At 36.1% G+C, this 26,065-nt stretch overlaps 1 protein-coding gene across 1 annotated transcript; it reads left to right on the top strand.

Moving 5' to 3' along the window:
• Positions 1–45: 45 nt before the first annotated feature.
• Positions 46–10,748, top strand: eif2s1a (eukaryotic translation initiation factor 2, subunit 1 alpha a). Its single transcript, XM_056477664.1, has 7 exons — positions 46–213; positions 2,091–2,338; positions 2,421–2,500; positions 4,472–4,623; positions 6,907–7,111; positions 9,730–9,873; positions 10,237–10,748. Exons 2-7 carry the CDS (start codon positions 2,098–2,100, stop codon positions 10,360–10,362), a joined length of 948 nt encoding a protein of 315 aa, XP_056333639.1. The 5' UTR covers positions 46–213; positions 2,091–2,097; the 3' UTR covers positions 10,363–10,748.
• Positions 10,749–26,065: the final 15,317 nt, after the last annotated feature.

Genomic DNA, 26,065 nt, shown 5'->3' with positions numbered 1-26,065 from the left:
AAGCATCTGAACCACAATCTCAACACAGCACGAACAAAAAAAAAAGACTTCCTCTTCCGGCTGATATTCAACATGCTGAGGAAATAGACATCAGAGACAACGCCAAGTTTTCCTCAGTTCTTTTTATTTTTCACAGATGCGCTTGAGGTTTTTAATTATCAAGTAAAGGACAATAGTTGAACGACAGAACTAGCACATTTGTCCTGCATATCGGTAAGTAAAAGAGGTGGGAATGGGTGAAAGGAAGGTGTGTTGTATGGTGAATTGTTCTCAATCAGTTTAGCATTTATTTATAGTTTACATTTGCTAAATGTTTATGGCTTCGCGTTTTGCCCAGTAGTTTTTCACAGTAACACAACAAACTACAGACGAATAATAAAAAAAAAAAACATTAATAGTTTTCACAATGTTTGATTATAGAGGTAAAATAGTTTTTACAATGTTTAATTACAGAGGTAAAGTTGGTGGTAAATTACCTCGGATATTCAGACATTCTTAATAATATAGTTTCAGAAAAGTATTCTTTGCAAATTCTGAATAGGGAAATCATATTAGCAGCAAATGACTATCAAAGTACAACATAGTGTTAATGTTGTTTTGAATACTTGCATGCTAATTCCAATCGAAAATTCAAAGTAACATGGTAAACAATATAGAGACTTCTAAATGAACGAATGTGCGAATATAAAACCAACTTTACTTCAATTGTTTGATTTATTACATCAAGAATTGAAAATATCAATGCGTTATTTAATTAAACTGGCGCTCATTTATATATATTTCTTAAAATATATTAAGTCAGGTTCAAAATGGTTTCATTTTTGACGTTAACATGAATTCATTTGCAAAAACCTCTACATGCCATCTGAAATTTTCTCCTACAAGGAGCATTTTTCTAAGCTTCGTGTGTTTATGTTCAGTTCTCCTTTTAAAGGCAATGAAAAGAACTTATTTGCCACTGTAAAAGTAAAAAATCTGAGCCTGCACACAAGAGTCGGAGCTAATTTTAATGCTAATTTCAAAAGAAATATCAAATGACATTCTATACTATTCATATTTTCACTGAGGGGATTTTAGGTATCTGTCACTCAGTGATTCAGAAAATACTACAAACAGCCAGAGAAATGTATTTGTACAAGATTTAAAACATGTGTTTTTATAATATTTAGTAGAATAAAAGTTTGATAATATTCAGGCAAATTATATAGGATCAAATCTCTGTTAAGTATTTAAGAATACAGATAAGAATACTAAAGTTTGTGTATGCAAGTGCTACTAAAGTAAAGATTTCTAACTTTTTTTTCTTTGAGAAGACATACTGTTACATATGTACTATAATTAAAATCTACAGACAGAAACGGATGAAGAGTGACATAACAAACAATCAAAAGTGAATTTGGGATGTTTTCTTAACAATAAACTAAACAAAATTGTCAGGTTCATAAAAATAAGTTTTTTTTCCTTGAGTGTCTTACCTTGTTTTTAGAAGCTTTCCTTACTCTACCTCAGAGTGTGCCCAAATTCTGTCCTGGAAGGCTGGTGTCCTGCAGAGTTTAGCTCCAACTTGCCTCAGCTCCTGCACTGATGTTTCGAGTAGGGTGAAGCTGCAGGCCCGGAGACCCAACTGCACGCTCAGACCTGAACGCTCACATCAGCAATAGTATGGGTGTTATCTTAGTGGTACAATGTCCACTACGTATGGGACCTGATCCAGTATGTCATCGTGATTACAGACTGCAGCAAGGACATCCAGGCACTTTCTAGCAAGTAGCAACATCAGACATGTAACCCTAATGATTGGTCTGGAATTGCTGGTGAAGCGGTCTGAGCATGCAGTTGGATCTCTGGGCCTGCAGGTCCATAATGTTGTATGTTTCTAGAAAGCCTAGTAAGAGCTTGATTTGCTAACCCAGCTCTGTCTGATTGGGGTTGGAATTGCTGGCCTATAAACTAAACTTTGCAGGACACTGGCCCTCCAGGACCGGATTTGTGCACCCCTGCTGTACCTGGATCTTTTGTCAGTATCTCAAAAACTTCTGAGCTTCTTACAAAGTCAGAATTGTGACTTCTTTTTCTTTTTCTTCTGCCAGGGTGAAGATGCCAGCTCTAAGCAGTAGATTCTACCAGCACAGGTTCCCAGAGGTGGAGGATGTGGTGATGGTCAATGTCAGGTCAATCGCAGAGATGGGCGCATACGTCAGTCTTCTGGAGTACAACAACATCGAGGGCATGATTCTGCTCAGCGAGCTCTCTAGACGACGAATCCGATCCATAAACAAACTCATCCGGATCGGACGCAATGAGTGTGTGGTGGTCATTCGGGTGGATAAGGAGAAAGGTGGGATTTTGTTTTTAAAAAATGGTTGCTTGCTTTTTCCATTCATTCCTGTTTTTGACTCATGGTGTTAATGTGTCTGCAGGCTACATTGATTTATCCAAAAGAAGAGTGTCGCCAGAAGAGGCCATTAAATGTGAAGACAAGTTCACAAAATCTAAAACTGTGAGTTTGTCTAAAGCTGAATATATTTTAAACACTATCATATATCAATACACTGTATGAATGTATTCTCCAAGATGGGGAAAGACGAGATGAAAGGAATAAAAAATTGTCTGTAGAATAGGAAAATGGTGTAAAATAGCTTTACATTTATTTTTTGGTTTAGGTATTAGAATAGATTCATTTGATTTTTTTTACCTCAGGGTTGTTTTTACCATAATTTACAAATGACCCGCCAAACTGTCATTAACTAGACAATATATTGTATACCAACAAATTATTGTTTTTAAAAATGTCTTGTTTGGCTTTTTGACCTATTTCGTCACCTTAGAATTAGAAGGTTCTGTCTGATATTTTTGTCAAAATTGAGTTATTCACATGTTCTTATTAAATCACAACTTATTTACGTTATGTGATTTTTTTTTTATGAGTTGTTTACATGAAGACTTTTTATTCATAAAACTAAAAAGATTTTATCTACAAAGTCGAACTCTAGCTTGGCTCTATAAGATTCTTTCTGTGAGCCAATCAGCATTTTTGAATGCACGCAAGAGGGCCAATTAGGATCAGCTGTCCTTGACAATTTGCCGGATTGCTCTGTTTACGATGCCAAATTTGTCAACATCGCCCAACCGGGAGATCTGTGTCGTTATAATGGTGTCAACAAACTTGGTTGGTAAAAAAGATGCTCAACCAACAGGAACCAAGGAACAGTATCTGTGGTTTTCACTAATATTACTAAGTACAAGCGTGAAAGCGAACAATTGAAGCAGTGTACTGATGCTGTGACACGTTAAATGGTGGATTCAAAACACAGAAGAGTTGTTAGACAGAGACAAGATGATTTAAATATCACATTTAACAACTATAGTGAGACGCCATCCAGCGGTACATCCTTGATAAACTGTCCAACGTACACTGCTCTCTGGGCTGACTGCTGGAGCTCAGTCTGGAATGCAGCAGCGTTGTGTGGTCACACGTGTGTGTGGTCACGTGATGTGCGTTTTCAGCGGTATAGACTAGTGTGGAAGGAGGGCTTTTTCAGAAACGCTAAATAAAACGGCAGTGTGAACGTGGATCATTTTCGTTCTTAAATGCCATATTAAAACTAAGGTGTATTAGTGTAAAAGGGGCTGTGTGTATTTTTCGCAAGCGGGTTGCTGCTGCTACGGGGGCAGGGTGGAAGATCGCGATGCCGGCTCAGCATCGTAATGGCTATCGGCCATCGCAATGGCTATCGGCCATCGACGATGGCATCGTCTATCGGCCCAACCCTAACGCATATTGTTTGTTATATTGAATGCATCAACTTTAAAGCTCAATATCTCAAAATCATTTAGAACGCAGATAAAACCTTATAATTCCAAGACGACGATTTGTATTGCAATGATTTGAATATTAATCTGCAATATGATTAAAACTAGCTTCAAGATACAGTGTTAATGAGAACAGCTGCAGTTGTTACAAAAGAAATACACATTACTTGCAGTAATAGTGTTATGTTTGTCTCTTTACTTTGCTACTTTAGCAGGGTGCCTTTTCAAAGTCACTATATTTTTGTGATTTTATTTTTTATATGATTTTAAAAAGTCTTCTATGTGATTTGTATATGATTAAAAAATCCAATTACACTGAATGACTTCTAACAAGCTACATGCTCTGGAGGATAGTATTTCCCTGGTCATTTTAATAGTGGGGAAAAGCAGTAATATATCCTTTTGATATAGCGTACGCTGCACTTCGTTAAACATGCCACAAATACTCTATAAATGGGGAAATTTTTGTGTTAAATTAATAAATACAAAGGGAAACTCAATGGTACAAGTCCAGACCATTACATTGAAATACAATTTATCATTTTTTTTAAATGGACTATTTCATGTTTTAAGTTTGTATAATACAACTTCTATTAAAATTAGTTGCTATATACTCTAAAGTTTGACACCCTGCCTTTAACACACGTGTTTGTTGTAGGTTTACAGCATTTTGAGGCATGTAGCTGAAGTCCTGGAGTACACCAAAGATGAGCAGCTGGAGAGTCTGTACCAGAGAACCGCTTGGGTGTTTGATGAGAAGTACAAGCGGCCTGGATACGGTGCCTATGATGTCTTTAAGCAGGCTGTGTCGTAAGTGCGCACTTCTCTATAAACTGCTGGTTATGAACTGACCTGGAAATATGTTGTTGATGTATTACAAATTCTGCTTAAAGATGAAAGTTCACCCTAAATGGAAAATTTTGCCATTATTTACTCACCCTCCACTTGTTCCAGACCTGTTTTAAAGAAGTTTTTTTTTTTGTTGTTGTTCTGTTAAAAACAAAATATATTTTGAAGTAGGGCCTGGCAATGAATCGAAAAAGAAATCTAAACCAAAATCCACATCTTATAACTGACCCAATTTCCCAATGTTGGTTATTTTGTTTTTAAAATTGTTAATTCTAACCCTTTAAAACATACTACTTAGTGTGATCAGACTGAGCGCTTGAGAGTTTCACTGACAACCTATTGAGTATATTATTTATATGATCGACAATCTGATGTACCGTAAACGCATGTCTCTCATATGTCGTTAAAGAGCGCTCTACATGTAAATCTTATTCTTTGTTGGCGGTTTATTTGGAATTGGGTGGGGACATCAGCGATTCAAAGGCCAGAGCTCATGTATAATACCATCTAGGGCTGTGCAATTAATCGACATTCAGTTTCGATTTTATTTTTGGCTTGTAACGATTATGAAAAACATTAATTGAGATAAAACGATTATTGCATCATATATCGCCGCCTTCCAAGTTGTACAAATTTGTTGCTCTGCAAAGCTCAGTTTCATGTAAAAATGACTAAAAGCATGTACTGTAATGTCATTTTTGCAGCATGGGATGCGCATCATTCATTGATGTACATTCGAATCATTTATGTTTTTAATGGCCCGTTTCCACTGAATGGTACAGTGCAGTGCAGTGCAGTACGGTACGGGTCACCTTATCAGGCTTGCGTTTCCACTACCAAGGGTACCCTTTTGGTGGTCATGGTGTACGACAAATTTTCAGTCGATGTCATTCTCGCTCGAATAAATGTCTACCGTAAAGCTGTACAGGTCATTCACAAATCATATGAGAAGCACTTCTCACAAAACAGATGCTTTACACACATAAATACTTGTGTATAAATGTTTATTACTAACTTTTCTATGAACATGATTTGATTATAACTGCTGATCAATGACAGTGCGAAATAGCCTATACTGTACTGTAATGTCTGCAAATTATAGAAAAAAAAAAATAAAAGCATCATACATGAACACATACAGACCCTTACAGTCTCGGTTATACTACACACAACAGACATTTAATCCTCATTTGGGTTAAAAAACAACACGCAATATAGCCCACAGTCAGTGCAAAACACTCACATGTCTCTGTAATCTTCACCAGCACATGTAACCTCTGTTAGAGAGGAGTTTCGTCACTCATAATAGTCCAGAAGGCGATGATAAACATGGCAGTTTGTTCATGATTCAGGTAGCTGAAACAATTTGCTCCTGTGTTTTGTCTGGCTTTTTCTTTGTTTTTTTCGCGCTTCACTCTCGCGTTTGTCCTTTTCTTTTCTGAAAGGATCAGATGTGGAAGACACTTCAATAATCACACACACGTTATTATCATTAACTCGAGAAGTTCGTTATATCAAATACAGAAGCGATCGCGAGCTCCCTGGAGAAAGCGAAAACCGCTCGCACTTTTAGACGGCCTCGTAAAACAACTATAGGACACGGCAGATTTTGTTCTTCTTGGCTTTGTGGCTGTTCATCAAGATGACGACAAGGTTTGTTTGAGCTTAGGTCATCTATGGCTTGTTATTATATGCATCTAGTATTTCCATGTAATGTCTCGGCTGTGTATTTAAAACATGGCGGTCCCTTTGTTTTCCTTCTGGCTAGCCAGTCAGCATTCAGCTGCACGTGTAGCTCCACCTTTTGGTACCCTTTCTCGTGTTTGGTACCCTTTCAAAAGGGTAATAGTTAGTAAAACTATTATGTTTCTTCAATGTATATCTTCTCACCATTAAACAGAAATTGGGCAAAAAAAGGGGGGGTAATAATTCAGGGGGTTTAATAATTCTGACTTCAACTGTATATGGATAAATAAATAATTACTTTGAAAATAAAAACAATTGTTCAGTAATCAAAATTGAGATAAAGTGTTTGAGATTGAGATTGATGTTTTCATTTTAGGTCGTATGGCCCACCCCTAATTTTGAAGAATGTTATAAACTGGAAGTCATTGGCTTTCAAAGGATTTTCAGCATTTTTCTGATTATCTTTGTTAAAACTAACAAACAATCAAAAAAAGCTTGAATAAATGTAGATTTGTTTTTATGTCAACCACCTCTTTGTGGTTTTGTTTTTCTTTGTAGGGATCCAGCTATATTAGATGGTCTGGAATTGACAGAGGAGGAGCGGGCCGTCCTGATTGATAACATCAACAGACGCCTCACTCCACAGGCTGTCAAAATCCGAGCGGACATTGAAGTTGCCTGCTACGGCTATGAGGGCATCGATGCAGTGAAGGAGGCTTTGAGAGCAGGACTAACATGTTCAACAGAGTGCATGCCCATCAAGGTAAAAACTAGACCACTACTTGACTCAGATATTTCAATGCATTCATATATAACATTACTGAACTTCCATGGCCATTCCAGTCATACACATTTCATCTTGTTTATGACAAAAAATGTTTGAATATTTAAAGAGCTCCTATTATGGGTTGTTGAAAATGACCTTCCGTGTAGTGTGTAACACAGCTGTAAGTGAAGTGAAATATCCAGCAAAGGCTTAAATCTGAAAGTTCATCGTGTTTAAAACTATTGATTCATTTATAAAAGAGTCGACTCAGTGCTTCAAATTAATTGTCTTGATAATGAGTCTTTAGCTGTTCCGGCGTGACGTTGTTATGAAAATTAAGCCCTGCCCATTTGTTGCGTGCGCAAACCTGGGAAAATTGAAACCACTAGCTCAGCCCAAAAACACTGTAGCAAGAAAAGAAGAACACTGTAGCAGATCCCGGATAAATCATGTCCTTAAGATGCTGTGCTCAGCTGGATATTATTGGAAGTGTAAGGGAAATAACGGGAGGGAGAAATGACAAAACGGGAGGGTGGTGGGAGATGGGTCTGAAATACAGGAGACTCCTAGGAAAAACGGAAGTGTTGGCAGGTATGCTCACACATACACTCTGCACTCTGACTACTTCAGTATTGTTGATTAGCCGTGCTGGGCATTTCTCTCTGTCTCGACCTATCGCAACAGACTGTCATCGGTCCAATTAGTGCAGATTAGCATCACGTTAAGAAGGGGTTTGGGAACAAATGAATCGCTGAACAAATCGTATGGGAGTTGTGGGGATAATTAGGTAAAAATAAATGCATGTATTAAGACAATAAAAAGGCGTTTTTTTTTTTACCTTGCATGCATATCAGACTGTGGTTGGAGACCCCCAAAATATAATTTGAATGCATAATAGGGGCTCTTTAAACGCTTTGTTTTGTTTTGTTTTGATAAGGTGATACACTGATAATACTGGAAGAATCATGGGGGAATAAAGAATGTACTTTGTTGTAGTGTTGTAGTTTTTTATTATTCTTTTTCCTTTTATTATATATAGACTGCATGATAAGAATGCATACGTAGCATATAGTCTGTAAGAATGCGGTCAGAATGACCAGATAAATCAAGTTATTCAATTATGATGTAGTAAGTACACATCATAAGCAAGATTTTATCTAAATCCATTTTTCTGAGTATCATATTAATATAATATCAATATTGTGCAATTTATATTTTAAACACAAGATTATTATTTTTTGTTTAAGCAATGAAGATAGTTCAAGAAGGGATCAATTTCATTGTGCATCTCAATAAACACTGCAGTGCTTAGTTCCTGAATTAATCTGTTCTTTAATGAACTTGAGTCATTGATTGAGTGATGCTTGATTAAGGTCTAAGTGAATCAGCCTTTTTGATAGAAATGCTTGAGTGAATGATTCAATTTATTATTCATTAAAGTGATAATTGACCCAAAAATGAATATTTACTCCCCGTCAAGTAGTTTTAAATCTTTATGACTTTCTGTCCTCACAAAAGAAGATATTTGAGGAAAGCTGAAAACCTGTAACCATTGACTTCCACAGAAGGAAAAACAAATACTATGGACGTCAATCGTGACAGGTTTTCAGCTTTCTTCAGAATATCTTCTTTTGTGTTTAACAGAAGACAGAAACTCTTAAAGGTTTGAAACAAGTAGAGTAGAAAAGTGACAGAATTTTCATCTCATTAAGACAAAAACACACTGCCACCTAATGGAACCTTTTCACAAGACTGTTATGATGCATTTAACGGTCATAACCTGAAATCCTTGAAAGTTTTTAATATTTTGATTTAAAAAATAAATAAATAAATAAAAATAGAACGAATCTGCATTCATATGTATTCACGGATGATCTTTGCATCAAATTACAAAAACGAATCCGCGCTTGTGTGAGTTGTTTCTAATGCAGCATCTATGGCAGGGATGGGCAAACTTGATCCTCGAGGGCCGGTGTCCCTGCAGAGTTTTGCTCCAACACCAATCAAACCAATAATATCACACCGGAACACACTAATCAGTGTTTCCAAGATCACTAGAAAGCTACAGGCAGGTGTTTTTGATTGGGGTTGGAGCAAAACTATGCAGGGACAGCAGCCCTCCAGGATCGAGTTTGCCCATCCCTGGTCTATGAGGTAGGACAGGAAATTTGACTCTACTGGCTATCAGTTTTGGTTTCTAAAAGTCTTGATAACACCTTCGTGGAATTTTTATTTTATTATTTCAGCAAATGGGATTGTAAAAAAAATTGTTGTATTCTCCCATTCAATGTGCTCTAAGTTTACCCAACTATGACGACTTCTGCTACTGAGAAACCTAGAAATGTGATACGTGTCCATGTCGGTTTTAGCGTCGTGTTTTTATTTATTTTTTAATCCATGACAGGACTAAACCAGTCAAGACCAGCACAAAAGCTCAATATGGCAAAATATAATGTAATTATGATTATCAAAATAAATGCATAAATTCACATTTAGATCATGTTTTGATAATATTACTCACCCCAACAGATTATAGCATTGTTTTTTTTTTATTGCAGACCCTTGATAAATCAGGGACTAGTGCGAAGGAAAATTAATGAATGTTTTTATTGCAGATCAACTTGATTGCTCCTCCTCGATATGTTATGACCACGACCACACTGGAGCGCACAGAGGGCCTTTCTGTGCTCAATCAAGCCATGGCCGTCATTAAAGAGAAGATCGAAGAGAAGAGAGGCGTCTTCAACATTCAGATGGAGGTCAGAAGTTATGCAAATCATGATTTACACTTTAGTATGGCGGCATTTAAGGGAGAGTTTACCCAGAAATTAAGAATTAAAATTCACTGTTTACTCACCCTCACTTTTTTCCAAACTTTGTTTTTTTATCATTTATTTAAAGAATTCTGTAAGCTAGTAGCCTTTGCCATATACATTGTATGTATGTTTTAAGATTTTCTGCAAATGTCACATCCATAACGCTGGAGTTTCTTAGATTTGCACATTCTGGGCAGTTCATAATGGAAATCTGATACTGGCCACATTTAAAACAACAATGTGAAGAGCAATGCAAAATAAACAAATTCCCCTCAGATTATCTGACTTGTTTTAATGCCCCTGCAGCCAAAAGTTGTGACGGACACTGATGAGACGGAGCTGGCACGACAGTTGGAGCGGCTGGAGAGAGAGAACGCAGAGGTGGATGGAGATGATGATGCAGAGGAGATGGAGGCCAAGACTGAGGACTAGTCTGAAGAAAGACGACAAACCAGCAGTGCTATAATCATTCCAGAGACTTCAGAGTTACAGTGAAGGGTTTATCACATCATGGAGACTGAAAAAAATACACTGCTTCTGTAATACTAAGGAGAGTGAGAGATGTTGACTACATTGATGTGCTTTTGCTTATCGGATGAGATTCGTGGGAGGAATTCCTTCCATGAACACTAGTTTTACTTTGGCTATGTTAGTACAGGTAATATTGTGGTTGATTTAAGTGACCTTCGTCTTCAGCTTTATTCGAGATGACTTTTGTGGTAAAAAAACAAAACTGAAATCTTTATAGACAGCCAGCCAGTTTACTTATCAAAACTCTCTGTTGCACAGAGCTAATAAAAACAAGCCTTTTTCATCTACTGTATGTTTGTCATGTCTGTTTTTCTGTGCTGCTGATTACATCAAAGATTATACAAGATGCTAACTCCTCTTGCTAAGATGTATTTTTTCAAGCAGATTAGTTTTATATTGGCAGACATTTCATTTAATACAATTTTGCAAGATTACATTATTATTATTATTATTATTATTATTAATATTATTAAGAAATAAAAATAAACGTCTGTGTCTAAATGAAGAGTTCAGATGCAAAAACATCTAACTGCTGTGTTTCCCTCAGCCTCCAATGTTTATGTTCAGTTATTTCACTTTAAAGGCAATGAAAATAACCTATTATTTGCACTAAGAGTAAAGTTAGTGAAACTACACAACAGCTTGAGAAAAATGCTAATATTACTATAGGTAAACATTTCCGCTGGCACTTTGGAGTTTATATGCAAAAACCTCTGAAACATTTGATCAAAGGGAAAGAATTTGGTGTCTGCTACAAATTAAATCGCTAAAATTTATATACATAGAAATCATAATAAACAGCGTTCTCTTTATTTATTGGGATTTACTGAGCTCAAATTGCTTCGTTTACTCAAATAGATTAAGTTCACAATACTCATTTGGTTTGGTTTTTGAACTTTTGCTATCGGTTTCCTCAAATGGGTTGAGTTAACTTTTTGGGTTTTATAGTGTAGTTTGGTAATACTTGCATAAGTGAATCAAATTTATGAATGTATTTAAATGACATCTCATTTATTAATAAAATGTACACGTTTTTTAGTGTTTTGAGTGATAATTAGTGACTATTTTAAAGGTTACTGTAGGTCAAACTATACAAATTGTCTTTTTTTAGGCTACATGCAGATATAAACACCTATTTTACAACAAACGTGTTTTGTGAATACTTAAGATGTCTATCCGTGCTCTAGAACTGCCAGTTTCAAACTGTTGAATCATAATTTTCCTATCATTGATTGGCGTGATTATGCATTCACAATTGTGTGAACCGTTATGGGAGGTTCAAATGTATATTTATGTTATACATTTTTAATTATTAATATTTAAGATATAAATCCGAGATCAGAGAAAGCTATTTCTTACTATTAAACGGTTGACCCCCTCTATACATCTTGTCCTTCATGGGGGTTCAAGCTTTAAGGCGATCAATCCCCCCCACCCCCTGGAAATAAACGAAATACAAGTAGTAGAGCCTACTTCCTTTCAAATAACTTTTATTAGACTCTCTCCCACCACGAGATGGCGCTGTTGTATCACACGTCAGGCTGTAAGCAGGCCCATTTAAAGCTTACAAACATTCACTTTAACCGTATTTAAGAGCTATTTTATTTATCTTGCAGCTTTCAGAGGAGAAAAATATGTTTTTTGTTCTAGAAATCGTCGGACATTGTGTCGTCTGAAGCAAGAGCAACTTGAAGAGAGTCCCATATACATTTGCATCAGGTCAGTCAGCTCATTTTTTCCAGAAACATTTACACCTGAATCAAAACTACTAATCGTGTTGTAGTTTTAAATTTATGTAAATACACAGTGCTTTTCTCTTTTGGGATTTCTAATGTCTTTGTTTCTGTATACTGTGAAGGATTAGTGATGAATGAGACAAATGAATCATGACGTCTGTATCGCTCTCATAAAGTATAAATAGGCCTAACGTTAGCTGTAACGTTAAATCCATAACTTCGGCATCCAATCACCCAGCTAAATGCTTTCCTGTAATGTTATTAATTATATGTGTGGTCTATATTCTTCAGCTGCTTGTGTGGTAACATACTTATAATGCGATTAATGTGCTTCATAAACAACGTTATGTATGTGTTGTATCATCTAACTTAATGAATAATCAACGGTAATAATACTAATGTAATAATAATGAACACTTTCATCCTCCTTAATCAGAACGGTTTATATGTTGTAGTTGCACGTATTGGCGTTGGTTATTTAAAATCTGAACAGTACGAAAATGCATCCCTTTTGTTAAGTGACAAAACATATTAAAAGTATTATAAAGTGTTTATAATATGACAACACCTTAGTATGGGAATTAGTTCTCACTTTTAGCTAGTTTTTATTAAGACTTTAGGATCTCCTGCTTGACCATGTTCTACATTGTTTTTAATCCTTCTAATTAGTTCAGTGTAGGCATACCATCTGCAATAACCAAGACATTAGAAGTTGACTGAAGCAAGTCATAATTAATAGTGTATTTTCTCCACTTTCTAAAGTGTTGCACAAAATATTTAAAAGTAGTTTTTGTCTGCTTTTTAAAATAATAAAATAAAACAATAATATATTTCCCTTCAGAGAACGTCAAATTGTGAGGAAAAGTACTTTTTTTTCAACACATTTCTAAACATAATAATTTTCATAACTCATTTCTAATAACTGACTGCCATGACGACAGTAAATAATATTTGACTAGATATTTTTCAAGACACTTCTATACAGCTTAAAGTGACATTTAAAGGCTTAACTAGGGTAATTAGGTTAACTAGGTTAGGGTAGCCAGGCAAGTTATTGTATAACAGTGGTTTGTTCTGTAGACTATTGGAAAAATATATATAGCTTAACGGGGCTAATAATATTGACCTTAAAATGGTTTTTAATAAATTAAAAACTGCTTTTATTCTAGCCAAAATTAAACAAATAAGACTTTCTCCAGAAGAAAAAATATTATCAGACATACTGTTTTCCTTGCTCTGTTAAACATAATTTGGGAAATATTTAAAAAAGAAAAAAAAAAAAATTTAATAATTATCAAATAATTCTGACTATAGGGGAATAGCATGCAGGTTTAAATGTCATGTGATATTTATACATACAAAAATACACCATTTTTAACAAACTGTTCATTTAGAAGTTTTATAATGCAAGAGTATGTACATCCAATTGTTACTTATATTTATGTGTAATTATTTAAAATGCAATAATATTCAATATCAGAATATTAGTGTTTTACTGTGTTTTCTTGAATAAATGCAATTTATATAAGTCAAATAAATTGGTGAGCAGATCAAACTTAAAAAAAATACAATTAAAACAAATCTTACTTATGCCAAACTATTTATTTATTTATTTATTTATTCATTTATTTATTTATTTATGTTAAGCTTTCTGAGAAGCACTTAACTGCTTTGTGCTAGGCCCCTATGAATTTTCCATGCAGATTATGTTTTCACATCTTATTTTCATCACATTTTAATTTCTTAGAAATAGCAAAAGTGAATAAAATCAGGCTCGTTTAGTGAAGTCTGTTTGAAATAAACTTGAGAGATTGTTCTGAACTCTTAATTTTGAAACTCTACATGCGTCGCACCTGTTCATTTAATTGTAAGAAATCAATCTCTTGTTGCAAAATCGAGTTAGCTTCACATCACTGCACACTCAGTCAGGTTAACATGATTAACTGCTAATGAGGGGTTATTTCTGTCACTGCTGCGTCAAAGGCTGCGTAAAGTGAGAGAGAGGGAGAGAGAGAGCACCTGTAATTAAGAGCTGTTTGCTTATCGTCTTGGAAAAAATAATCCCTTCATTATCACCTTAAATATTAATTAACCATCAGTTTTCCTCCCTTATATAATTAATATTTGATTTACACGCTTCTCATGGTAAAATATTTTTTTCATGTGATCTCATATTTTAAATATTTGATATTTTTCATATGATAATTATTATTATTATTATTATTTTTTAATGACTTGAGCATAAATACGTCAAACATAATGCACTAATCTAAAGATAATAATGATTGCATTGCCAAAGTCTACCAAGTGAGGGAACCAAAGCGTCAGTAACTACAGGAAACCATAATATTTACTTTACATGTTTCTTAACCAATAAATCTAAGCAATAATAATATTTAAAAAAATAAAGAATAATAAAATTTATTAGGCAGATCAAATAAACACACTCGCCGAGCTGGGAACATCTTGAAGGTGATTTAATTTCTAAGAAAAAGGCTAACTGAGCTTAAAAATATAAATTTATTATTATTAATTATTAAATTATTCAATTTATTAATTAAGTTTCATTCATTAATTTTTAGATGTTTATTTACTAGAATTTTATTTTGTGTATTTGAATTTAATAAAACAAAGTAAAATGAAGGGTTTTGTATCGTTATGTAATCTTTGCTTCTATAGAATGTGAAGTGCAAAAATTATTTCCCACAAAATTGTTAAAATAACATCAAATACTGGTCATAAATGTTGGTCCCCATTAAATACTATTATGTCAATAAGTGACTATTAGTAGACTGTTATGTTAGGGTTAAAAGAATAAGTTGACATTTACTTGCACATTCAGCAGAAAGTCTGTTGATGGACCATCAACATAAAGTGTTGACAGATGTTAAGCACTGGCACGTGTAAAGCAATGGCTACCAGCACACATGTCGATTGAAAGTAACTAATAGTCAACAGAGGAACTGTTTATTTGGTAATAAAAGGGTCATGAACTGGCTTTTTTGTTTTTACCTATAAAGTCCACTTATGAAGTTTGTGTGATTTTCTTTTACTATCATTCATTCATTTGTTTACTTTCTTTTCGGCTTAGTCCCTTAGTCCCCACAACGGAATGAACCACCAACTTATCCAGCATATGTTATACGCAGGATGCCCATCCAGCTGCAACCCATCACTGGGAAAGTTTTACTATAAAGAATGTCAAAATTAATAAGCATTTTTCCAACCCTAGTTTTGAGATTTTCTTAGAAAACATATTTTATATGAGGTCTGTTTGACAACTTGGAAGTAAACTCCCACTGCTATGATTGGATAATATATCTGCATAGTAACACCCCCTTGAGTTCAAGAGAGTAACTAAATGCATCTTTGAATCGATCTGACCATGCCCTGTGCGAATCAGTGGGCGGAGCTTTGATACTCTTCTGTGGAGGCAGTGTTCAATCTCACTGTGACATCATAGATAAGCACATTCCATGATCTGGCGTTTTCTGGGCCTGGTGTCAATAAAAGCTGTTATTTCAGTAAACGAGGCGATTTCAGCTGTTAAACTGACAGGATATTATTTTAGTACAGTGATCTCTTATATATTAAAAGCTCAAGTAAAAGCTGAAATCAGGTTTCATGACCCCTTTAAGATGCCCTTTGGTTAATCTGATCACAGAGAGGGAAACACATTCCTGTTTACACCTTAACACCTTTTTATGTAATTTTTTGTTAATGTAAACATCATTAATTGACAAATTAGAAAATTTTTTTCATTCATTCATTCATTTTCTTTTCGGTTTAGTCCCTTTATTAATCCTGGGTCACCACAGGGGAATGAACCGCCAACTTATCCATCATGTGTTTTACGCACCGGATGCCCGTCCAGCTGCAACCATCACTGGGAAAACTTTTAATATCAAACATTTACTTCTTTTTTTTCTACCCTCGTTTTGAGGTCATCTCAGAAAACACACATTTGATGTGAGGTCTGCTCTGACAACTTGGAAGTAAACTCCCACTGCTATGATTGGATAATACTTCTGTATAGTAACTCCCCCTTGAGTTCATGTGAGTAACTGAATTACATACTGTACATAAAATACAAAAATATGCTAAATAAATAAATTTACATGCATGTGCATATATAATCTGTATATATAAACAAATATTTTATACAATATATATTAATGCATATATTTATATACACAAAAATATACACAGTACGCACAAATATATTTTGTAAATATAAACTTTAATATCGAATGTGATTAATCGTTTTACAGCATTACTTAAAATACAACATCTGAACAATATATTTAGCGTGCTAATCATGACACACGTGTAACAACTGACTAAAGTCCATTGAATTAATAAAAGAAAAAACACTGCATCATGGCCTCATCACTACCTTAGATGTGCATTATTGTCTAATATTCAGAAATATACTCATATAATGATATTATAATAATATTCATAAATATAAATAATATTCATAAATATACTCAGAAATTTGTTTATAAGTATTTGACCCTGCACAAAAAATAATTGTTCAAAATGAATGTATCTTCTGATCAATGAATTATCCAAGACTTTAATAATCCAATATCTGATATCGATGCATTAATCCCAGTTGCAAGTATGTGCATCAATGTTTAAGGATCATAATCGAAATAAAGTGCTGCGCTTGTAAAGCCAAAACTCTTCTAGAACCAACCGTGTTTCCCCTTTGGTGGCTCTACAGAACCGATTTTGTGAACACATTGAACTTAACCATTAAGTCCAGCAACAGCCAGCCATTATCAGAGTGTCTGACACCTTCATTCATACCTGTGTGAAGCACAGATCGCTGTGGGTTTGTCAATGATTGGATTGATTGGACGAGGGCATGTTGCAGCTGGGTTTTCTCCACAGGGGAGTAAGGTTAATTAGGAGAAGATGATGAGCTCGATGATGGATTGAGGTCTATAGTGCGGTGTAGACGCGTTCGGGCCTACAGATGACACAACACATTCCCCTGACCTGCCCCATCAGCCTTCAGCTTACGCAAGCAAACGTGCTGCCGGCGCTAATGCTTTTTTGGCGCGATTCAACGCCGCTAAACCACAATCCAGGTTTGAGTCGTTGTCCTCGTGTTGCTTAGAGCAGAGCGTTCCAATTGCAGCTTTCGCTCACTTGTTTGTACAAAGCTGCCAACACATCAAGCCCTCTTGTATGTTATCTAGAACAGCTGCGGCTAGATAATATTCATTATGAAGAGGAACTGTCACGTTTGTCAATACTGAAGGTCTGCTTCCAGACCCCGAAGTGCTCCGAGCGGCTGATGCCTGGAGTGCTTCACCTGAGTTTATCAGCTTTCTCAGCTGCGCTCATGACATTTCGATTGGATTTGGTGTTAGAAATGTTTTAGACGTATCCATATAAATCAATGGACACATCCTGGGATTGTAGCATAGCCGAGGAATTTATTGAAAATACCAGCGCTGAATCTTTTTTTTATGAAGAAAAAAGTCATAAATTGAGCTCTAATTTTTTTGATCTTCACATTTGATTTTGTTAAGCTTCACCCTTATGTGTTACTGACCAATCAAAGCTTATCGAAGTCTCATATTTTGTTTTTTTCTGCTTTTTCTGAGATAAATATCTGTACTATTATTAGTCCCGATGATAACTACCAAATATTCATTTTGAAGAATTTATCACTTTAAGTTATTTTGTTTACATAGTGTAATTTTTTTAATGAAATAAGAATTATTATTATTATTTAATCCTCTTCTATAAAAAATATGTCGATGTTTGCTATGTGTAACTGGCCCTTCACTCCTAAATGAACATTAGTAAGAACTTACACGTTTGCTCCAAGCTCAACTAATTGAATTTCTGTAGTGCGCTTGGAAGTTTGTTCACTGTACTATTATGAATCTGTCTTAGAAACATGCTATTAGGGCTGTCAGTTGTAATTGCTTTCAAATTATTATTATTATTTTGTCATTTTTAGTTGTTACTGCTTAATTTGAACAACCAAAAAGGACTTTTTAATATTTTGTAAATGCATCTTATAGATGTAATGTGGTCAGCATAAATGAGTACATCCCCTTTTAAAAATGCATATTTTCATCTATTTCTCAGTGATTATAGACAATCATTTTGGTGCATTTCAACAAAACAGTTCTATTAAACATTTATATTCTTTAAAATAAGAGTTTGGTCACCTAACAGCTTTAGGGACAGAAAGAAAACACGTTTTTTTCTTTACGTATTTAAAATATTTTTTACATATTTATTTTTTCTTGATCCCTGTTTATTAAAATTTATTTTCCCACAACATTAATTTGGGCGTACGAGTATTTGGAGTCAGGCTTGGTTTTGGTACTGACTAATCTATGTATTTGTGAAAATATATTATTTTAAAGCATCCTATAAAAATATTCTTTTAAATTTATGCTCATTAATGCTGAGCACTGTATATTGGGAGTGAGACATACCTGCTGTTATGGCTTTGTAATGTTTAATCAAATTTTAAATCGAACGTTCCACTGTAAATGATCAACTTTTTTTGTGTATCATATGCAGGACTTTTCCAGTGATTTAGGGTGCTTTAAAGGGCACCTATGCCGAAAGCCGAAAGTGTGTGGATACAGTGTTTCCACAGTCATATTGGGGTGATAGAAACACAATAAGTTTTTTAATATCCTGACTTTAAAACAGGATCCAAATCCCTCCCGTATTGAGGTCCACCGCAACATGACTTGAGGAGTTGCCCCAACTGATTAACCGCCACATATTAACATGTCTTCGTAGTAACGCGTATAATCAGCAACAAAGCAAAGACAGAACAAAGCAAATGGTATTAAAAGATCTGTTCGACTCACTGTGATCATCAATCATCATCGAATGTGATCAAGAATGAGTTTTATAAGTTTAAAATGTTTTTAAAACAGTGCATGTTTGTGATAAAGACGGTAAAATCGCTATGTAATTCATCACCACACCTGCATGTCAGTACAATTATAAAAGAAGACGCATTAATCCTGGTTTATGGACATTAAATCAGGTTTATTTTGTACATTAACATAAGGGATATCCATACAGCAGTGGATATTAAGTGTATCCTGTCACATTTGCCGTGCAAAAACAGTGCAAAGCTAAACGTGAGCGCTGTGTGTGTGTGAACTTTGTAACGACATTGTGTGTGTGACTCATCATTTCAGAAAGGCTTGACTAAACTCCACAGTAAATACATCAGATAATCATTGTGAAAGTTTTTAAACCTGCTTCCTTCATGTCTGTCACTGTGCTGTGTATCTGACACAGCAGGAGTTGAGGAAACACTCTAGCTGTGCGTTCACACCGAAAGCGGTGAGAGCGTCCAAGGTCGCTCTGGCCGCCCTGGCGACAACGCTGTCTGCCTTCAGCTCCGGCGGCGAGAGCGCCAAAATTCGCTACATTGATCTCGTATTTAAAGGGGCCATTGCAGCATATCAGTTACATTCCTGCATAAAACATGCTTTCTAACGTGAAAAGGTTGCGCACTACTTATCAAATTCATTTAACAATGGAAGATCAAGTTGCATGTGGTGTGGCTTTGCTCCACTTACTTATCCAATATGTCCATATTTCTGAAATATTCTGAAGCAGCAATACTGTTTTATACTGTCGCATGAGATTCCCGCTTTTTAAAGATTAATATATATATATATATATATATATATATATATATATATATATATATATATATATATATATATATATATATATAACATTAATATACATCAGTAACTCGCCAGTAACTTATTTAATGCATGTTCCTGTAAGAAAACATAGTAAATAATTAAAAATCTGGCGACCGCAATCATCAAACCCCTGGGAACAACTGTGGTCGGAACCAAAGTTCACAGTGACTGTGTTCTCTGAACTCCTCTCAAGCGGTGGACTTCTTCATTCTGATTGCTTGCCACCGAACCGCGTCATAGCTCATTACCATAAAGTTGACTTGATTTCAACTCTCCTCAACACCAACACCGGCAAAGACGCGCCGCGCTGCTCCTCGCCGCTTATCGCCGCTGGCTCTCATTGAAAATGAATGACTTCCGGCTACTTTGACGCTCTCGCTGCTTTTGGTGAGAACGTACTGTAACAGGCACGTGGGATAGGTGGGCGGGGAGAACCAGCTCATTTGCATTAAAGTCACAGGCAACAAAAACAGCTACAATGTCATAACAGCTCAAATTTCCAATATAGAGAAAGGTATAATAAATAATCTGATGGGTGTTTTGAGCTGAAACTTTACAGACACATTCTAGAGACACAAAAGACTTACCCGTATCTTACATCTTGAAAAAGGGGTAAAATAGGTGCCCTTTAAACCATGACCCCACAATACCCACCCACATCTCAATACCACTTCCAAATCTGAACATCCAATCAACAAATTCCACCCTACAATTTGTCTTATCCAATAAATCTGTTTTCCTCAAATGTACACCAGGAGAAGAAAAAAAACCCTTTCCCAATTTTTCTTTCATTGCAACTTTGAGAGTCTCCAGTTCATTCCTATGAAGAAGCTTAGCAATGGATTACATCATTTGTTTGCCTTGATCAACTGATCAACGGAAAGCTTATTTTCTTTTTCTCAATTCTTTCTCCAAACCAAAAAAGCAGTTTCCCTTTAAAACAATCATCATTTCTCTGGTGTAATATTTTCCTTTTTATTGTATCACATCTTTGATGGACTGCTTCATATCAAATAATCTACCGCTGCTGGATTTTTGCGTGGCACAGCGAGCATCCTGAGCAATAAAACAGTGCGAGTTTTCACAGAACATGTCAAACCGGCTCCCATAACCCTCTGCTGCGCACCTGTGTTGATGTTGCTTCATTTCTCTGATGATGTGTGGCAATAATCAGAGGAGATCCTGAGCACAGATATGCTCTCTCCTGGCTATTGAGCCATCCACCGCTTCCAGCCATGCACCTGTACCCCTCCTCGCTCCGTGTTTTTGTTTGGCATTTCTCATTAAAAACTTGCTCAGCTTGACACCGTGCCTTCCTAAGTGAGGGTTTCACAAAGAATCTGTCAGTACAAATACCCGACAGCTTGTTAATAACAGATTTCCAGCACAACAATACGCTGCTGTTGTTGGCGGTCAGGTCAGATTCGATCTCTGCCATTGTTGAAGCTTAGCAATAAAGTCAAGACTCTTAGATATCAATGTTTATACATGAATGCTCGACAATGGTGGACTAATGTGCTATGGTGTGTAATTATAGGTCCCGCTGTATGGTGTAACTGGCCTTAAAAATGCAGTGAAACTAAAATAAAGTTTTTTAGATGTTATTGTCTGTGTGTTGATGTTAAAGATATCTATAAGCTAGTGTGCTACAAAATGCACATTTAGAAGATATAAACATCCAGTGCGATTATTATGGTAGCTTGAGAAATCCAACATACTGTTATACTACATAAACGTATTATTCTTCCGTCATCTTCTTCTGAGTCTATAATTTCTATATGCATCTCCTCCTAGACCATTCATACTACAACCACCAAACTAACACCAAACCTCCAAACGGCTCTGACTCGGGTTACTTTATCTTTTGCATCTGATCCAACTTACGGTTTTCTGAAAACTGTCCCGGCAAATTCAGAAAAGTTCCATTAACTTGACATTGGATCAAACTGTGTGACCTCATAACTTTGCACCAGACTGACATACAGACTTAAGTTTGGGCTCATTTACCTCATCATTTACTAATCTGCCAATCACTGATGACCTTTCAACTTACTAGCCACACCCTAGCAACCACTTACGACACTCTAGCAACTGTCCCAAAGACTTCCATTGTAAAAAGCTGCCATTGACTTTACATTGGACTTGCAACGCCTTAGGAACCACCTAGAGCACTCTAGCAACGCCTTAGTAACCACTTAAAACACCGTAGTGATGCCTTTGCAACCACCTAACAACGCCTTAGCAACCACCTTAGCAACGGCCTAGAACACCTTAGTAACCACCTAGCAACACCTTAGCAACCATTCAGAACACCTTATCAACAGCCTAGAAACACCTTAACAACCACCTAGAATGCCTTAGCAACCTCCTAGAACACCCTAGCAAATGCCTCGTAACCTCCTAGAACACCCTAGCAAACGCCTAGCAACCAATCAGAACACCTTAGCAACCACCTAGAACACCCTAGCCACTGCCTAGCAACGCCTTAGTAACCACTCAGAACACCTTAGCAATGCCTTAGCAATCACTCAGAACGCCCTAGCAACCACCTAGCAATACCTTAGCAACCACCAAGAAGCCACTCAGAACACTCTAGCAACCGCCTAGCAACACCTTAGCAACCACCTAGCAACGCCTTAGCAACCGTCTTAGCAACCACCTAGCAACGGCCTAGAACACTGCAGCAGCCACCTAGCAACACCTTAGCAACCATTCAGAACACCTTAGCAACAGCCTAGAAACACCTTAGCAACCACCTAGAATGTCTTAGCAACCACCTAGAACACCCTAGCAAATGCCTAGCAACCACCTAGAACACTCTAGCAAACACCTAGCAACCAACCAGAACACCATAGCAACCACCTAGAACACCCTAGCAACTACCTAGCAGCGCCTTAGTAACCACCCAGAACACCCTAGCAACGCCTTAGCAACCATCTAGCAACCACTCAGAACACCCTAGCAACACATTAGCAACCACCTAGAAGCCACTCAGAACACCCTAGCAACCGCCTAGCAGCACCTTAGCAACCACCTATCAACACCTTAGCAACCACCTAGCAACGCCTTAGCAACCGTCTTAGCAACGGCCTAGAACACCTTGCAACACCTTAGCAATCATTCAGACCCCTTAGCATCAGCCTAGAAACACCTTAGCAACCACATAGAATGCTTCAAGCAACCACCTAGAACACCCTAGCAAAGCCTAGCAACCACCTAGAACACCCTTGCAACCGCCTAGCAACCAATCAGAATACCTTTACAACCACCTAGAACACCCTAGCAACTGCCTAGCAACGCCTTAATCACTCAGAACTCCCTAGCAGCGCTTTAGCAAGAAACATGTCAATCCATACTGGAAACATACTAACATATATGTAGTTATTTCCCCACGCCAACTGTTTAAACTTTGAAGCTACTTCAAACTCTCAAGCCACCATAAAGTTTGTCTACGAGCTTTACTTTTCTAGTTTTTACTTCTCATACTTCAGTTTTTCTACTGACCAATCAAATACTGTCTAGTATCTGACATGTCACTTTTCATTTCTTTTTCATGTGATGTGCTTGAACTCAGCCACTCTCACTGGCAGAGCTGTGATGAAAATGAATACTATTGACAGTTTTTTGAAAAGGGGAGTGGCTATAATATGTCTTCTTTTTTTGTCAATTATATTTATTAACATTTTGTGCAGATACAACATCATATAAACATTAAGTAATAACACTGTTCTGCTATTTTCCTCACTCCAATCCCCTATATACCAGCCCATATCATTCCAACTATACAACACAACCAATTAAAAATGACTGAATAAATGAATGAATAAATAAATAAATGTAGTTATTAAATGGTACAATACATGTATTAAAGGGGGTTATTCCTCCTCTGCTTCAAGATCAATATTATCAATATAATTCAACAAAGATTTCCATGTTTTATCAAAGTTTTTAAAGACCCTTTTAATGAAAACTTTTTTTCCAGCTTTAAACACACAACAAATTATTTTGTCCATCTATCATATGAAGGTGGAGATGTATGTTTCCAGTTAAGGAGAATTAGCCTCCTAGCCAATAATGTGGTGAAAGCAACAACATCATGTGTTGTTAAAGGCAAATTTGGCTCAAAAGGAAGTCTGAACTGTGTTGTAAAAGGGTTTGAAGAAAACATACTGATAAGAACATCTAAAAAAACCTTTATTTTAATTCTACAGCACATTTAAGGCCAATTACACTATAAAGTGGGACCATTGTCAAGCATTCATGCATAAGCATTGATATCTAAGAGCCTTACCCTGTCTTCATGGTTCATTTGGGAAGCATTAAATAAAAAAATGCACAGTATTTCAAAGTAAGTCGTGGGGCCTTTACTATGTAGTTGCATCAAAAAATAAATGCAATGTACTTATTGTGTTCATACAGTAAGGTGAGATACGGTTAAGGTCAGGCTCGGGTTTAGTGGTATGGGTATGTTTATGGATGGGCTGGGCTAAAGGAACACTTTTGAAAATAGGCTAATTTTACAACTTCCCCATAATTAGAGTTAAGTGTTTGCCCTTTTGAATCAATTCAGTTGATCTCCAGGTCTGACAGAAGCACGTTTAGCTTAGCTTAGATCATTGAATCGGATTAGACCATTAGCATCTCGCTCAAAAACGACCAAAGAGTTTTGATAATTTTCCTATTTAAAGCTTGACTCTTCTGTTTTTACATTGTGTACTACAGACAGAGAATGAATAGTTGCTATTTGCTAGCCCAATATGGCTATCATTCTGTCTGTCTGTCCTATGCATGAACCACACATGCTCACCGAAAAAGTTAAAAAACATGTCAGCAGGATATTTCTGTGTAGTATACTTGTTTGTACTTGTGACATAACATTTTTATTAGAATTTTTTTGGAATCGTTCCTGCAGTTTGCAATAGTGCTGCTGTGCTGTCATAGCAATGCTGCTAAAATGATGTCTGTGGACTTGCTCAGTCAATAATTGTATTTTTTAATTAGTAAAATGTAAGTTATTGAGTTGAATTTTAAAAAAGTCTAACAGAAGTGCTTTACAATACTTAAACAATTAAATAATTATTACAGAGCATTTCCAGTTTCGGTTTTCACCCAAGTGCATCTAGACTTTTAGGTTTCAGTCCAAAATTTTCCTTTCAGTGCATCCCTAATTATTTCTTTTACTATGTTCCAATTGTTACTACTGGTAACATCAGACATTTGGAATTCTCATTATAGTATAATAATTTAGCAGTGACTGAAACACTCTCACAGCATGGTATACTCATGCTGTGAATGCAGGTAATAGTGGAATTATTTGTGATGTGGTGAATTACATTTTTAGTCGAGCCGTACCACTTTGTATTTACTTTAAATGACCACAGTTCTAAGAATGCAGTCCATCAAAATGACTGTTCCCAAACTTTAAAACAGTTCATCTTCACTCAAATTGTATTTCTATCTCCTTTTATTCACTCTCTTTGAATATCCATGTTTACTACAGCATGTGAGTGGCACAAGCCATTGTGTCGAACAGACGGCTAATAAATGAACAATATTACATGAGTAACAGTGCAATATGGCTGTATACCAGCACTGGTGGGAGGCGTGCGTTGCCTTAGTGTCACACCAGTGCTGATGTACAGCCACATTGCACTGCTACGAGTGTGATATTGCGTTTATACAACAGTTCGACAGCACAATTGTGTGTATATATAAAAAAAAAAAGAAATCAAACCTGGAGAGTCTAAAACCCTTTTGTATTAGGAACTACTTTCAACAGCAGAAACTGTTGCTACTTCACAAACTTCACTTTAGAGCTAGTGTTTGAATGATTCTTTAGTGTGATGTCTAAAGCGATGACAAAACAGGTGATTTTGCTGACATTTTAAGATTATAAGGCTGAACGACATGAAATGTCATCAGTCTACAGAGATATCTCCTTACAGTAATACAGTTTATTACGGTCTACATTTTTTTTCAGGATATCACAATAATTAACCCCCAAAAAAGCAGCGCAATCACTACCAGATTGCTGTTGTTTGTGATAAGGAAAAGCGCTAAACACATGCGGGCATTTCTTCTGTCTTTCTGCCAACACAAAACACATTCCTGATAGGCAAGTGCCATCTAACCCTCAATACACTACAATTA

The sequence above is a fragment of the Danio aesculapii genome, chromosome 17 (assembly GCF_903798145.1).
Source record: "Danio aesculapii chromosome 17, fDanAes4.1, whole genome shotgun sequence".
NCBI lineage: Eukaryota > Metazoa > Chordata > Actinopteri > Cypriniformes > Danionidae > Danio > Danio aesculapii.
Note: the sequence above shows the minus strand (reverse complement) of the source record. Positions and strands in the feature narration are given on the sequence as shown.